The 16,235-nt window shown below is 38.1% G+C and overlaps 1 protein-coding gene across 12 annotated transcripts in view; it reads right to left on the bottom strand.

Moving 5' to 3' along the window:
- Positions 1–16,235, bottom strand: part of PCNX1 (pecanex 1) — a 136,438-nt gene that overhangs the window by 78,079 nt on the left and 42,124 nt on the right. For 7 of the 12 annotated variants that reach the window (XM_043517855.1, XM_043517852.1, XM_043517857.1 and 4 more), the window contains 2 exons: positions 7,725–7,857; positions 2,161–2,345 (listed from right to left, as the gene is read on the bottom strand). The exons of 4 other annotated variants lie outside the window; for them this stretch is intronic. In XM_043517855.1, the coding sequence (XP_043373790.1) occupies positions 2,161–2,345; positions 7,725–7,857 (318 nt within the window). The remainder of the gene's footprint in view (positions 1–2,160; positions 2,346–7,724; positions 7,858–16,235) is intronic. One more of the 12 variants, XM_043517853.1, reaches the window with a different exon arrangement.

Genomic DNA, 16,235 nt, shown 5'->3' with positions numbered 1-16,235 from the left:
CATATCCTTCATCATCATTTGGCTAGCTGTCTAGAAACTGCAGGCATTCCAAGGTTTAAAAACAGAACAAAAAAAGTCAGTGATTTGAAAGGGTATGATTCACACTTCTGCAGTTGTTATAAAAGCACAATATCATGAAATGCAAAGTTATGCTTTCAAATTTGCACACAATGGAACCAGAAGATACTTTTGACTGGTAAGTTCTATGCTAAAACTGTACTTAAAATGTGCACTACACAAAGCAACTCTTTAAATTCTCTCATCCACACTGTGAAGAATGAGATGTTGCACATTTATCTCCTAATGCACGATATTGGGGAGGTCTAAAACAGACTAGCTGTTAGTTTATCAACATCATGATTTTATAGAACTGCACTCAAACTATATGATCCGTAGATCCTTAAAATAATTAGCAGTCATTGATAAAGGTTATTGTTACAGGTGCCCTATTTTAATATCGTTGCTGTGTTTTTTGCCCAGGAAACTAGAAGTCCCATGTTGATGCCCAAATCATTAGCAGTTGTTTATATGTTGACATTAGGAATCACGGTTTGTTGTTTAGAGAAAGGATCCCTTGAGATCACCTTAATCCAGTGGTTCTCAAACTATGCGGCCGGCCTCTCAAACGAGGAAAAGGAATGTGTCAACGGAGGCGTGAGCTGTGTGCCTTAAAAAAAGCTCTGGCTATCAGCCCCAGGTGGCTGAGGCTCATGCAGAAGGACTGTGTACACCCAGGAGATGGGAATAAAGGGGACGGCTAGAGCCTGCCACCAGGCATGGGCTCTTCTTCCCCCCTCCCTCAATCCCTCACTGGGAGGCAACCCAGGCTCAGGCTCCCTTCCCCCACCCTCCCAATCCCTCAGTGGTGGGGCTCCAGCCGTCAGCCTGGGGTAGCAGCTGCAGTAGCACAGCAGTAAGGATGGCAATGGGGCGCCAAGTCAGCTGTGAAAAGTGATATTGATGAATATCCCTTTTCACACTGCCAGCCTTACTTCTGAGCTGCTGCTGGTGTGATGCTGCCTTCAGACTGGGTACCCCGCCAGCAGCTACTGCTCTCTGCTCTGCCTTCAGATCTGGGTGGCACTGTATGTACTTGTGGGCGGTTGTAAATGATTACAAACACAAAGAAGGGGGACCCAATGAAATAAGTTTGAGAACCACTGCCTTAGTCCATTTCTGTCTCTAATGAGATTATTGTATCACCTTGGGCAAGTCACTTCACATTACTGTGTCTCAGTTTCCCCGTCTCTAATGATTTTACTGACCTTACAGAAGTGGCTGAGTGGTTTAATTAATATTTGCTAAGTGCTTTAAGACCTCTTCATTTAAAAGTACACTGTATGTACAAAGGCAGTAAAATGGCCCAGTGAATGAGAGAAGACTGACAAAGCGGGAAAAAGTCTGGAATTTTTTCAAACTGACCAGTAAAGTTACATGCAGAAGATATCTTCCTGATCATGGTAACTGAATGCTTATAACGGCAGCAGCATAACATTCAAGTAACTTAAAATTTTATTAGGAGACAATCTCAGAAATACAAACAATAAGATGCTTTAATTTGAATTAAGCTTCCGTCTTCTTTCAAATGTAACTTGCAGTAACTGACACTGTCTGTATTCCACTTCCTATTCACCCTCCTCACCCTAACCCCTCCACACACATTGGAAGGTCCAATATATCATGGCCCACTGGGAGCAGAAATTCTTTGGAGACCATAAAAAGATGCTTTCAGGGCTAGTACATTTTTAAACACTCATCCTCCTGAACCAGAAAAATATAGACTTCAATCCCTGCTAAACTCTGTGACCAAAATGAAACAGAGTCAACAGAGACCAAGCAAGCTAATTCAGCCACTTCTAATGAGTGTATATACTGGAACTATTGTGCTGTTCAAGTCATGAAAGTACACAGAGCATCCCTTAAATCTATGCCTCTTTTAAGGGTGTTTTCATAGTGTATTTGCTAAAGGAAACGGGGAGGGGGGAAGGAATAATTATGAAGGAGTGGGGAACTGACCAGAAGTAATATTTCCCTCTAAGAAATGCACCCACACATTTCTGAAATGAAGATCTCAGTTTAAATTAATTTCAGTGCATTATTACCCATAAATCTGTGGCATTAAAACTTCCATGTCACCAAGGTTACATAAGGCCTGCATACCAAGTTCATCGTGCAAACTGCTACCGCCTACAGCAGATGCATTGTCATGTGATGCTTCTAAGTGGACACTCCCATTTCTCACCAGCAAGGAGGTGCTAGCGCTGAGCACAGCTGCCTGGGAAGGGGGGCAGGACTGGACTTTGACCTGTGTTGTGGATTGCTGGTCTTGCTGACCATCTTGAAGGCTACGAAAAAACATGGATTGGGGAAACATTACAGGGAAGAATAAAAAATAGCTAAAACTGACAAAACAAAACTATTAAAAAAAGACAGTTAAAATAAAGCATACCATAAGAAAGCCATTAGGCCTACTAAATAGGCTATCACAACTCAGGAGTACTGTAGAGCAGAGCATTTAGAAGTTAGCTAAATAAATATATTCCAAATCCTCTACTACATCATTTAAAAATTGCTTATTCTTACTGCTTTTTAAATTTGTCCTTAAGCCCCACATAATGCTATCCTAGTGATGTATGTATTTGCATGTGAAATGGCAAAGTTGTGTAAGATATTACTTTAACTTTAAAAAAAAATACTTAACTGTTAAAAAGATGGTGTCACGGATAGTTATGTGCCCCTGGTGCTTCTCAAAGCAAGAGCTGCTGAATTGTTTACTATTTGCTTTTGTCAGGGATCCACAGGAGCATTTGCTTGCCTGCTGGCTGTCCAACTACACTCTGTTCTCTACACCTTCAGGCCAAGTTACTAGTCAAACTCTGGAGTAGCCCTTACAAGTAACTGGATGTAGTTACATAAACTCCGGATATATTGCTTTATGTGGCTTACCTGTTCAAGCTGAATGGAGTACAAAACCTTTGTAAAATAAAACTTTAAAACTAGATTTCTAATGTTATTAGTTTGGATTTTTTTTAAACTGATTATTGTGGCAACATTCCATTAGAACTATTAACACCCAGTTTTGTTATAAAGACCAGAGATTCTTTTAAGCCCAAAGATATACAGGAACCAAGAAATAACTTTTCAAATACTTCTACCTAGGGTCAAGAGGCATTTACAGCAGAACTATTTCCCTTCCAGTTTTAAAAGTTCTAAAAATACTATTTTCCTCTTACAACCTATTTCCACTTCAAAACTACTTTTTTGATAAAAAGTCTTATTATTCAACAGAAACAGATCTGAAAGGACATAAAATGGGCAGAACACCACACTGTAGGTGGTTACATCAAGCCATGACTAAAATCTTCTAAAATGAAGTAGCAAAAAAATCCCAGACATTTTTAAGATCGCATATATTCTAGCAGATCACATACTAGGCTATTTATATCAATTTATTTTATCAAATAAGACACTATCTTATTTGAGGACCCTGATATGTTGTATATTTTATGAGTTGCTTGGGCAAAACAAGTTTCCTGTGTGCACAGAACATCATTGTCCATTCCCTTTAGCAGTTCAAAATGTAGGTGGTTTCTGGTGCCTTTAAGGAATATGCTGTTCTAGAGCTGACTAAGAAGGCAACAACTAAGTATACATAAAAGTGTGTGTGTGGACTATACCTGAATACAGCAACAGAATATATTCTAGAACTTCTGCTTTTCAGTTCCCTTCTTAAAAATCATTGGAAAAAAAATCACAAGATTATGTACTAAAAATGAGCGTTAAAAAAAGCACATGCAAAATAAAACAGACATGCACACAGCACATGGAGAAAAGCAAGCTTGCAAGTCACTACTACCATATTTTAACATTTGGGTTTGAATGCTTTTCAACCTTATTTAATTCAGTGTTTTGCTGCTGTAGACAAGGCTCTCTGTGAACTACATGGCAATGGAATCCTTTAGGGAAGTAAGATTCAAAGATACATCATCCCTCAAGAATGCTTCATTGTCTCATTTGAGCATTACCCAGAAGAGCAATAAGGCTAACCTAAACAGCCTATAATTACCTGAATAGATTTTCATTCAAACACAGCTATAAGTTAAAAATTGTACTTATTAACTTCTTTTAGCTATCAAACCGTATGACAAGAAGAAAGCAAAACACTGAGTAACAGTTTTATAGACTATCCAACAAGGAGCGTTATTCTGTCTCGCCCACAAGATAATTCTGAATACAAAAAGCTTCTGGAGCCATTCCATTTCAAACACAAGTAAATTCAGAAGTCAAACCTAAAGTCTGACACTAGTACAGATTGTCATGTACACTGAAGTGTACAACTGTATGTCTGAAGTGCCCAGCACACTGCTGGTACTTATCAGGGAGCTTGGAAGTAGTCTGTTTTTAAATGGGGCAATGTACGTCCATGTATCTATTTTATCACTATGCCTTCAGAGTTTACTGGAGATTTTAATTGAAAAATCTTTTTCATGGCCAAATGTCTAGTTATGCAATGCAATTAGTCTATTTTAATAAACACCTTGAGACATCCTTGTAAAAAAATGTATGTTGGAAACTTCAAATGGGATTGCACAGGTCTTCTAATGACCATCTCTATGACATCTAATAGTATGCCACAGTCAAGAGATTAGGAAAGAAAAATCTCATTGGCAAGAGTATTAAAGAAAAACAGTATCAGGGCAACTAAAGGTTAATATGCCTAACTGTTATTAAAAAGTTTAAAATTTGAGTTTATTAGCAATATAGAAACAAGATAGAGAACCACTTCGTATTAGCAGAGATAGGAAATGCCTACATATGTGCAGTGATCAACACTTTTCCCATAACTACTAAAATCAGTTCATAATGGAATATATTCATATTTCTCTGCATTTCTTTTTTGCACACCAAGTTTTTATTTCTTACTTCACTTATCTCTTCAGTGCACATACAACTCCCATTAACACCAAGTTACACACAAAAAAGGGAGCAACTTTATTTCTACTAGTTATATTGAACTCTGAAGAATATTTAACATGAATAATTTCCAAATAAATTTCAGTTTGTATCTCAAACAAATTTGTGACAAATAACCAGTGACCCTCTTTGCTCTAAGAATGAGGTCATTTGTAACACTGGTTGACTGGCAGTCAGATTAAAAAGATAGTTTAAAATGTTTTAGCCTATAATATATTTGGCTCTTAGCCAGCATCACAAATAATACTTTTAGTAGGGTGTCTGCTACCAGTATTTGGGTCTGCACGTATATTTCAAATACTTAATTTCCGTTTATTCCTGGTGATGTGCTTCTTTGTAGATGTTCAGAGATAATGGGTTCCAGTTTTCATTTACACAGGAACAAATCAGGGCATGGGCAACACGTATAAAGAAGATAATTTACTTGGCCATAATTTTTCTATGTTCTCTCATTCTTGAATTTTTGTCTTTGAATAAGAAGTTATGTCCTTAAAGTTCAGTGTTCTCATCATCCCCACAACAAAATCTACCTGTTTGTCAGAGGCAACCGTGTCATGGAAATCTTGGTGCCTATACTAGCGGGGAGAAGGGGACAGCTACCAACTCCAGTTTTAAGCAGCAGGGACACCTGAGATAGGGAGCAAATGAGGAGCTATTCTGCTCTCTCTGATCCACAGAAGTCACAGACCTTACCATTCTTAGGCTGATGTACAATGATTAGTGTTCACACTGATCTGCATGATCTCCTACAGACAAAACAATTGCTCTACCCTCCGTCAGAAGAGCAGAGAACACAATGTAAGTGAACATGATGCAGAGCTGACAGAGGTGACTCCAAGTACGGAGAGTTGCTATGGCCCTAACTGTTATTCTTTTTTTTGTAATTGTTTTTAAAATCATCTATGTTCAATAAGAATAAAGATCAACATCTATTTTTCCCTTTAGTAAAATTTATTTTTTTTAAAAATCAACTCAATTAAGTATTGCTATGTACTGTAATAGCCAATAAAAATGCACCTCACTAACTTGTATCTTAAATAATGAAAGTTGTCTAGATGGGTATCAGAAGCCAAGCTATCACTATTTACTCCTTAACTATACTCTGATCTAACTTCAGTTATCTGAGCTTCTTGAGCTCCTGTCTCTTGGGCAGTTTCTCCCTCTCATTGGCATTGTCTCTGCAGCTGATTACAAGTGCCTAGGGTCACACCTATGCATCTTCATTAAAAAGTGGCTTCCAAAATGCAGGAGGAGCATGCCTATATACCTGCAATAAACCAGTGCAACTCTGACATCAAGGGGAGAGAAAAAACTGATCTTTAATGTGGGAACAATGGAGAAATGCCCACATTTGGGGGAAAATGGAAGACGCACTTGATTAAGCTTCAGACACAGAAAGCAGATTTTAAACTTCCTCTCATCCCCACTCCCTTAAAACTAGGATGAGCCACTCCGTGGAAAGTGTCAAATTCTGCACCTTATTTTTAGAATCAAATAGATGATGACCAAACTGGGGAGGAATGTGAGAAAGTGTAAGCTATTTTACACTAGTTTTACATTTTCTTCAGGATAAAATGTCATCTTCAAAGTGGGAAGGAAGAAGTGTACATTCTTACTTAAGTGTGTCTCTCCTTTTGCCCCAAAGAACAGAAAAATCGATGCCAAATGTTTAAAAGCAAGACCTTGCAAGCATTAATCCTGACATCCAAGATATTTTAGAAATTCTGTCTAGTAGTTTCAGAGTGGTAGCTGTGTTAGTCTGTACGAGCAAAAAGAACGAGGAGTACTTGTGGCATCTTAGAGACTAACAAATTTATTTGGGCATAAGCTTTCGTGGGCTAAAACCCACTTCATCAGATGTTGCTTCAGGAGTGCCATGGTGAAGCCATGGTTCCCTGTCTCCTGCTTACGAACTGTTCGGTTTAGACAGCATTAAAGATTTAAGGTATTAGTTTGCTCAATTTCTGTACTCTTTTACTAAAAGAAATTACAGGAGTACTACTGAAATTTAAAGATGGACAGCTCATAATATTGGAAGCAATTAACTGTTAACTTAGAAGGTTGAGGACAGGCCTTAAGAATACACAGATATATCAAGTACAAATGGATGTTAAAGTAATCAGTATATAAGCAAAGCTAGCACCAAGCAACATTATGGAATTTATTACATTTAAAAACAAGATTATGATAGTTTATGAATTATTTCAAAGACTTCTATTTTGAAGGGTTGGCTCTTTATGCAGTCGTTTGCTACATTCTAAGATTTAGAACATTTGCAGGATGGTTTAGCTGTTTATATTATCCTGCTAATTTTATGGTGCAGATCTCTTCCCCGCTACAGTCCCTGAGAAGTGTGGATACTCCTATTCTCCTCTTCCCCCTTGGGAGAAAAAAGAGATGCTGATTTAACATCTTCTTATTTATGATTGAAATTTAAAGTATCTAAAGATTTGACAAAATTAAAGTGAAAGAGAACGGAGTATAAGTCAGTTTGTTACCATTCATTTGTTCTGTGGTTGATCTAAACCTACATGTGCCATGTTAAGAGATTGGCTAACCTTGTCATTGTGGGGAAAAAAGTACCACGAACACATGCACAAACTCAACTAGTCCAAAGACATGCAGAGACAGCCCAAAAAGGTTAAAGGTGAGGAGAGAAGGGAAGTACTTTTTGGAAATGCTAGGAGGTGTGGGAAATATGTAGTCTGCTGCATGCATGCTAAAGATGGTGGAATATTTAGATACCATACCTGAGGGGCGATCCGATGAGCAATGTGGGAGGGGTGGGGTTACTCCCTGCATTGTGCCGGCGCCGTACTGCCTGACGCCTAAATGTGCTGCGTTCATGGTGAAACATGACAGTCTCCTCGCTGGCTTGTGCTGCTGCATCAAGACAGACTTTAGGTCAAACAGGAACCCAGCCCCAGTTATATACACAGCAACTGAAGTCTCTCCCTTCCCCCACCCACATCCCAATTAATGAATTTTGCAGCAAGAGAAACTAGGTCTTTTCACTTACTGTACTCAAGTCATTTACTACTGTCATCTTTTACCTTAAATAGGATCACAAAAGCACATTTATTACAGCTAGATTTACATTTCCTTTAAATATACACCCTACTTGTCTTTCCCCATGTCCAAATAGCCAGGATTCCAAAAAGTTTGGTCTATTTTCTTCAAAACTTTAGATTTTCCTGGGAAGGGAACTGGATTAGCTTCTCCAGCTCCCTAATGTAAGGAATAAATTATGTGCAGCTGGTACCACTGCCTATTAAGGTTGCTTGATACTTCCCATTATAGGACCCTCTTTTCAGTTGCACATAACTTTAACCAAACTTGAATCATTTGGTCTGAAGGTTTCTATGCTGGGTGTTTGCCTCAGGCTGAATTTTTGAGAAAATTTCAGCCAGAATTCTTCAGCCGTTTCCAAGAACAAAGCTAGAGAAAAATAATCTTTTAACATGGGAAAACGTATGTACTTTTCCTTGAAAAGCTATAGTCTCCATCCTTTGAAGCAGGGAGTGGCAGCAAGGTGGCCTGTGTGTCAGAGATGTACCTTTTTCCATCTCTGTGAAAAAACTGCCCATATTTGGTCAAAGATAAACCTTAGAAATAAAAGTTAGTTCACACACGCTCAGTGGCGTTATCTTACATTTCAGCAGCTAAATTCCCAGAAAAATGCATCTGAACTGGGCCTTTTTCTGCCCAGGGCAGAGGATGACTTTTCCTGCTTTTTCAGCTCTGGGCTGCCGCAGGCCATTCTGGGTCCAGGTCTGGACACTTTAACTGAGGGCAGGGCACTTGTCTCTTCTGTGCTCTCAATGACTCTCCTGCTGAGTCCAGACATTCTAAAAGGAGTAAACTACCTGATATGAAGGCAGAATAGATGAGAACTGCACCGGTGAACCTAGGAGGACTTGATGGGACAAGGAAACTGGAACTGAGAACCAGTGAGACAGGAAGAAAGAAGTATGGGGAGACATTCATGAGAAGCTGGGGCGCAAGAGGAGAACTGGGACTGGGAGTCTGGAGGGATGAGGGTAAGATTTACTGAGCACAGAGAGTGGACTGAAATAAGAAGCCTGAGTAGTGGAGACTGGGACTGGCTAGTTGAGCAGAATAGTACTACAATGAGGAGCCAGGGATAGAAAAGAGAAAGGACTGGAACAGTGACAGGCTGGAGGAGATGGGACAGAAGAGGTTACGTTCAGGGTTAGACGGGAAGTGAGCCCTGTAAAGAACACTCCCTCTCTAAAATCTGGAATAGAACCCATTATTCCTGAGTCTCACCGTTCATTTGCTGTCAGCAAATATTTGAAAGACACTCTCTATCCCACTCTCATGCTGGTCCACACAGAGGAGGACTACCTACCATTACTATCATTTACTCCCATTAGGTCAGCAGAGGTCTGTGCTGTTTATCTAAAGGCTCCAACCCTGCTGATGACCCATACGAGTATCAATATGGCACATGGCATTTCTGCTTTTTCAGTTTGCTTTTTTAAAAGATAGGAAGATACATCAAATCTACATTAAAAGAACATCAATGTTGAAAAGTCAAAAACTCAAAGTTTGGAAATTGCAGAGTTAAGACTACATAAAATCTTAATTCAGCCCTCTTGTGCATACCCATTTCTATAGTCTTTAGTTACATGATCATATGCTAGAGACACCCCCCCTTCCCATTTAATGTACAGGATGGACCTGCCCTGGAGATGATTCAGAGGTGTATACTGAAAGGAGACTGTTGGCTATAGAACCCCTGCTTCCCTTTTTGAAGAAACTGGAAGGCATATAGTGAATGAGGCAGGGGATTGCTGGAAAATAACTGAATTCTCTGAAGAACTGCCCTGGAGAATTGAACTGAATTCTATTTCTGCCTGCGTCACACAGTCCCTATATGATTCTATTCAAGTCACTTATATCAACCTTTTCACAGATGGTCACTAATTGTGTGGTATTCCTCATGTTTTGATTGTCTGACTTCCGAACCTGGAGTCTGATTTACAAAAAGTGCTGCGCATTCATCATGACAACTGAAGTCAATGGGAGCTCTGTCTTAAACATATTAAGTGCTATATAATTCTAAAATCATTCTCAAAAACTAGGTTGTAGGCCTATAAAACAGGGATAACATCACCCCACTCACATCACAATGGGGTTTTGAAAATAAATTAATTAGTCTTTGAGTGCTCCACAAGGATGAATAGTGATGAATGCCACAGAGAAATCTCAAAAGGAAGTTAATTTTGTCTATAGAGCAGAATTTGAATAGGAAGGACAAAACAGGGGCCTGGGACCACACAATGAACAATATGGAGAAAACAAAATAGTGAAATAGTTGCTCATTGACTATCACTGTCCATTCTGTACACTGAATAAAGAAGGGGTCCTATGGAAAAAAATTGATCAGGTAATTAAGGACTATATCAGAGTACATATGCACAGGGGGATCTAATTAAGGTTGCACAAGCAACCGTTTTTCTGACATTTACTAGCTTATGCATGCTCGACTTTGCAACCTTAATGATGTTCTAATGTAATTTTTGTGTGAACAATATTCTAGATAATCTGATAGTGACTCCTATTGGGGTTTTTCATGATCTTAAGACTTGCCCTAAGGGTAGCAAGGGCAGCCCTCAGATGCATTGCAGCTTCTGAACCAAAAGAAGCTATTTTGGGACTTAGTTGCCAGTAGGCCACCCTATCGCTTGTATGAAAGCCATTATGTATTACTTCTTTTGACTGCAGGACAAAAACGGCTTTCAACTGCAAGGCCCTCTCCTACTGTCAAATTCAAACCACTGAATAGTTATGAGTTAGAGAATGTTATACAAGTCTGTCCTCTCAAGAAGCTACATGTCAAAGCTGCAAGCAAGAAACTCAGTCTAATATAAACAAAGAACAAACTAGCAGTACAGAAAGAATGGCATTCCAGTTTAAAACAACTTAAGCAAGACCATTAAGACATCAGGCTGAACAAGTTTAATTTGTTTGCTTTTTAAAAAAAGCAAAGCGCATCATTCTGAAAGTGCACAAGATTTAAAGCACTGCATCATTATGAACATGTAAGACTAAGTACAGTTAAAAGAAAGTTAGTACTTCTGTATCTGACCCTATGCTTGAAGAAAGGGGATGGAGGCTGATAAATCTCAAGCAAAATGCCTGCCATTTGGTTCACCGGTAGTAATGGAAGATGAAGTTCCTAAGCCAGTTTCTATCCCACTCTAGAATTTGTTTAACCATGATGATGACAGCTTTATTTTAGAATGCAAGGTTCCTTTAGTGTTGAATAGAAGGTTATTTTGTAAGTCAGTATTTGAGCAGAATTGATGTTTATTATAACCTCTTTTAGGAGGGCAGTTTATCTAGACTGAACAGTATTAACTCACATTTGTACAGTGCTACCATCTGGGGATTGTGAACTTGTGGTCCATACAAAAATTTGGGCTCTTAAGATGTTTGAGAGAGGTCTAGCATCTGCGTTAACATGCAAGTTTCAAGAGCCAACAGCATTTACATTTGAGAGGCAGATAACCTTTGTTGTGTCTTGGCCAATACTCGCTCTCAGTAAAACTGATTCTACTCTACAATGCAGGAATTTTGTGTTTAACGAAGAGTGCAGGACTGGTTCCATTGTCTATGGCATCACTCACAAGACTCACCTCACAGAATTATTTTGGGAAAATTTCTAGACTAATAAAGGCACTACCATAAAATCAATCAATCTAAATTCATGTATGTTATAAGGAAGGTGGAGTGTATATGTAATCTTAATATTACAGGAACAAATAGTTCTATATTATTAGCAAAGTGTAACAGGATTATTGTAATTCTCTTAAAACTAGCTCATTCAGTAGTTGCATCTTCACTTCATAAAAAGCCCAGTTTCAGTGGGTCAAAGTCAATCTTTGAAATAAATCAGTTTACATAAGCAAGACTCCCCAGGATCATAAATGTCTGTCTCAGAAAGTTCTGTTTACAATACAACTTTTGGCTCTCAAGTGTTGAAATTCTACAATGTTAAGGTGTTTGAAAAAGTTAAAATTTTTCTTCTGTTTAACGATTTATTTTAATGAGCCATCTGAGACGTTACTATCTATTTCCAAGATATGAAAATCGAGACATGAAGTTTACAAGACACATATTAACTAGATATGTATGCTACTGCTCAGAGATCAATACAAGACCTATTGTGGAGGCCTAACAAAAACTTCAGTGAGAAATTCAGCCCACCAACCCATACTTCCAGCTGTTGGGAGGAAGATTAAGTAGAACTTATCCCAGAGCACCCCAGAGCCTGCCTAGGGTGTGTGGGAGAGGAGAAGTCTGTCTTTCATGGAAGCCTTTGGGTGTTAGAGTGGAGCATCCATCCCTGATTTCTGGATGAGACAGTCTCTGCCTGCCTGCGTCCAGATCCTGCAAAAAACAGATGAGAGCGAGGGGTACCTTAATTAGTTTATCCTACCCTCGGCCTCTGTTTTGTTTTAGTCCTCCCTCCAATGCAAACTGCTGATTGCCTAACTGTTGCGATTTATAGCTTTTTCCCCAAGCAGCAGCAAAGTGAAGCCAAGAACTCTGATTTACATTAGTGTTTTACCCACTGATGTAGTTGCTCAGGGGTTTTATTACTATGGCCTGGCCTGCATACAAACTAGCACCAGATTAGCTAGGTTCCACTGAACAGTGCAAACCTTGGTGTGGACATATTTCAGTTTAGTTTAAACCTGATCCTAGTGTCAACTCTTTTTTGTCAAGGTACGAATGTCCTGGTCAAAGAATAGGCAAGGTCAAGATTCCGGAGAAAATAATTAAAAAAAAAGTATATAAAGATTTTAGGGTCCGTTCAAAAGTGTCTGGAGGTCCAGATTTGGGCTGCAGTCCACCTATGACTACCCCTGGTACTAATGGCTTTAAACTAAATTGAAAAAGCTTAGTTTAACAATCAGTTAAAAAATAATCACAATTTAAATTAAACTAGTGCAACTCTGAGTAAAAAGAGATTCTTTTAATTTCACTAGATTGCTGCTTAGGGTAAAAAAGCCACTATGAACAACAGCACAAGCATTGGAGCCTTCTTTTAGAGAGAATAATGAAGGCATTACTGTATCACCACACAACTGGAAGTAGGATTGTCGATTAATTGCCATTAACTCACACTATTAACTTAAAAAAATTAATGATTAATAGCACTGTTAAACAATAGAATACCAATTGAAATTAAATATTTTTGCATATTTTTCTACATTTTCAAATATAGTGATTTCTATTACAACACAGAATACCAAGTGAACAGTGCTCACTTTATATTTTTTATTATAAATATTTGCACTGTATTTTTCAGTTCACCTCATACAAGTACTGCAGTGCAATCTCTACCTTGAAAGTGCAACTTACAAATGTAGGATTTTTTTTTGTTACGTAACTGCACTCAAAAATAAAACAATGTAAAACTTTCGGGCCTACAAGTCCACTCAGTCCTTTTTCTTGTTCAGCCAAATCGCGAAGACAAACAAGTTTGTTTACATTTACTGGAGATACTGCTGCCTACTTCTTATTTACAATGTCACCTAAACATGAGAAAAAGCACTGGCACTTCTGTAGCTGGCGTTGCAAGGTTATTTATGTTCAAGATATGCTAAACATTCATATGCCCCTTCATGCTTCGGCCACCATTCCAGAGGACATGCTTCCATGCTGATGATGCTTGTTAAAAAAAATAATGTGTCAATTAAATTTGTAACTGAACACCTTAGGGGAGAATATGCATCGTGCTCTGTTTTACCTGCATCCTGCCATGTATTTCATATTATAACAGTCTACGATGATGACCCAGCACATGTTGTTCCTTTTAAGAACACTTGCACTGCAGATTTGACAAAACACAAAGAAGGCACCAATGTGAGATTTCTAAAGATAGCTACAGCACTCAGCCCAAGGTTTAAGAATTGAAGTGCCTTGCAAAAATCAGAGGTGTGGAGCATGCTTTCAGAAGTCTTAAAAGACTCCGATGTGGAAACTACAGGACCCGAACCACCAAAAAAGAAAAATCAACCTTCTGCTGGTGGCATCTGACTCAGATGATGAAAATAAACGTGTCAGTCCACTCTGCTTTGGATCATTATCGAGCAGAACCATCCATCAGCATGGACACGTTTTCTAGAATGGTGGTTGAAGTATGAATGGACATATGAATCTTTAGCGCATCTGGCATGTAAATATCTTGTGAAGCCAGCTAAAACAGTGCCATGTGAACGCCTGTTCTCACTTTCAGGTGACATTGTAAACAAGAAACGGACAGCATTATCTCCTGCAAATTGTAACCAAACTTGTTTGTCTGAGCGATTGGCTGACAAGAAGTAGGACTGAGTTGACTTGTAGGTCCTAAAGTTTTACATTGTTTTATTTTTGAATGCAGTTATTTTTTTCTACATAATTCTACATTTGTAAGTTCAACTTTAATGATAAAGCAATTGCAGTATTTGTATTAAGTGAATTGAAAAATACTATCTCGTTTTTTTACAGTGCAAATATTTGTAATCAAAAATAAAAATATATTGAGCACTGTACATTTTGTATTCTATGTTGTAATTGAAATCAATATATTTGAAAATGTAGAAAACATCTAAAAATATTTAAATAAATGGTAGCCTCTTATTAACAGCGCGATCAATCACAATTAATTTTTTTCATCGCTTGATAGCCCTAACTGGAAGTCTACCTTTCCAACGTAAGGCCTATAATTTTATTTTAAAGAAAAATTCTGCAGAACTTGATAGGTTGAATTTCCACCAATAGTTTGGTGGTCAAGTGGTTATTTCAAAACCTCAATATAATCATCAGATCCATCAAGCAGCAGACTGTACAGTTGGAATATATGAACACTAGCTGAACCATCCTGCCTGTTATACATGCATTTCTAAAGCCTACTTGCTTTCCTTTTGAACATATAGGTGAAGGCATATACACATTAAGTGCTTTATGTAGAATTATTTAACAAAGCTTGAAACAGTTGGGAGTGCTCAAGAAGCTAGACAGTATATATTGTTATATAGTATATTACTAATTTTTAAGAGAACACATGTTGCCATAAAATAAACTAATCTTTGATTCTCTTTCATAGCAGAATCTGTTTGAATACTTGAGGTAAACATAGGTGTGGAGAAACCCCTCTCATGCACAAATCAGTGTTTTCTATCCAAAACTGAACTTAAAAGTTGGAAGAGAAAATGCAAGTGGTGAAAATGCAATGTTTCCTCCTGTTACTGAAGTTAAGGAGGCTAAATTCAATTTTATACTAATGAAGAGTACCCACAACAGAATCCCAAATTAATCCTTAAATCAGTGTTGTTTGGTGAACTCCTGAGTGAAAAGGCGGCAACTAAGAAAAGAGGGACAAGCTGCAGAGACGGAGTAAAATTTTTCAACACACACAACTTAGGAGCCTACGTGTCATTGAAAAGCAGTGGTACTATAGTTCAAGTGCTTTAGAAAATTTTGCCTTCAGACTAAGTACAGTTAAACTCTTAAAACACCTGAGTGACTTTCTGAAATTGCATTCATGTGGCTAGTTGAACAAATTTGAACTAGATTTAAAAAAACCAAACAAACAAAACAACAAAAAACCTGTAACTAATAAGTGCTGCAAACTCACCGTGACATCTGATTATTAATGGCTTGTGCATCACATACTATAGTAATGAAGACCCTAATGTCTATTCATGTCCATGTTTTCAACCTGGGTAACTGAAGTTTGGCACACAGATTAGATTCCTAACATTAAGTATTCAGGTTTGAAAATATGACCCTCTGTATAAATCTTCTAGAAGAGAATCTAGGTCACTTTTCTTTAGCTGTGTAACATCTACAAAGCTAAGTAAGAAACCCTTTGTCAGTAAAATAAGCATATTACTTTGAATACTCACACAGGAAGCAAACTGGATCAGCAAGACATTTTTATTCAGTATCTTTTCTGACCATGCCTACATAACTTAATGACAGGTTTCAGAGTAGCAGCCGTGTTAGTCTGTATCCGCAAAAAGAAAAACTTATTTGAGCATAAGCTTTCGTGAGCTACAGCTCACGAAAGCTTATGCTCAAACAAATTTGTTAGTCTCCAAGGTGACAAGTACTCCTTTTCTTTTTACACAACTTAAGTTACCCAATTTACATTTCAATCATTCTGGTAAAATACTCCATCCTTCTAGGACAGTTCAGTCCGCATGGCTGCAGTGATGCACTCTATGCCTTTTATTCTGAAC

The sequence above is a fragment of the Dermochelys coriacea genome, chromosome 6, assembly GCF_009764565.3.
Source record: "Dermochelys coriacea isolate rDerCor1 chromosome 6, rDerCor1.pri.v4, whole genome shotgun sequence".
NCBI lineage: Eukaryota > Metazoa > Chordata > Testudines > Dermochelyidae > Dermochelys > Dermochelys coriacea.
This window is presented reverse-complemented; position numbering and strand designations above follow the sequence as displayed.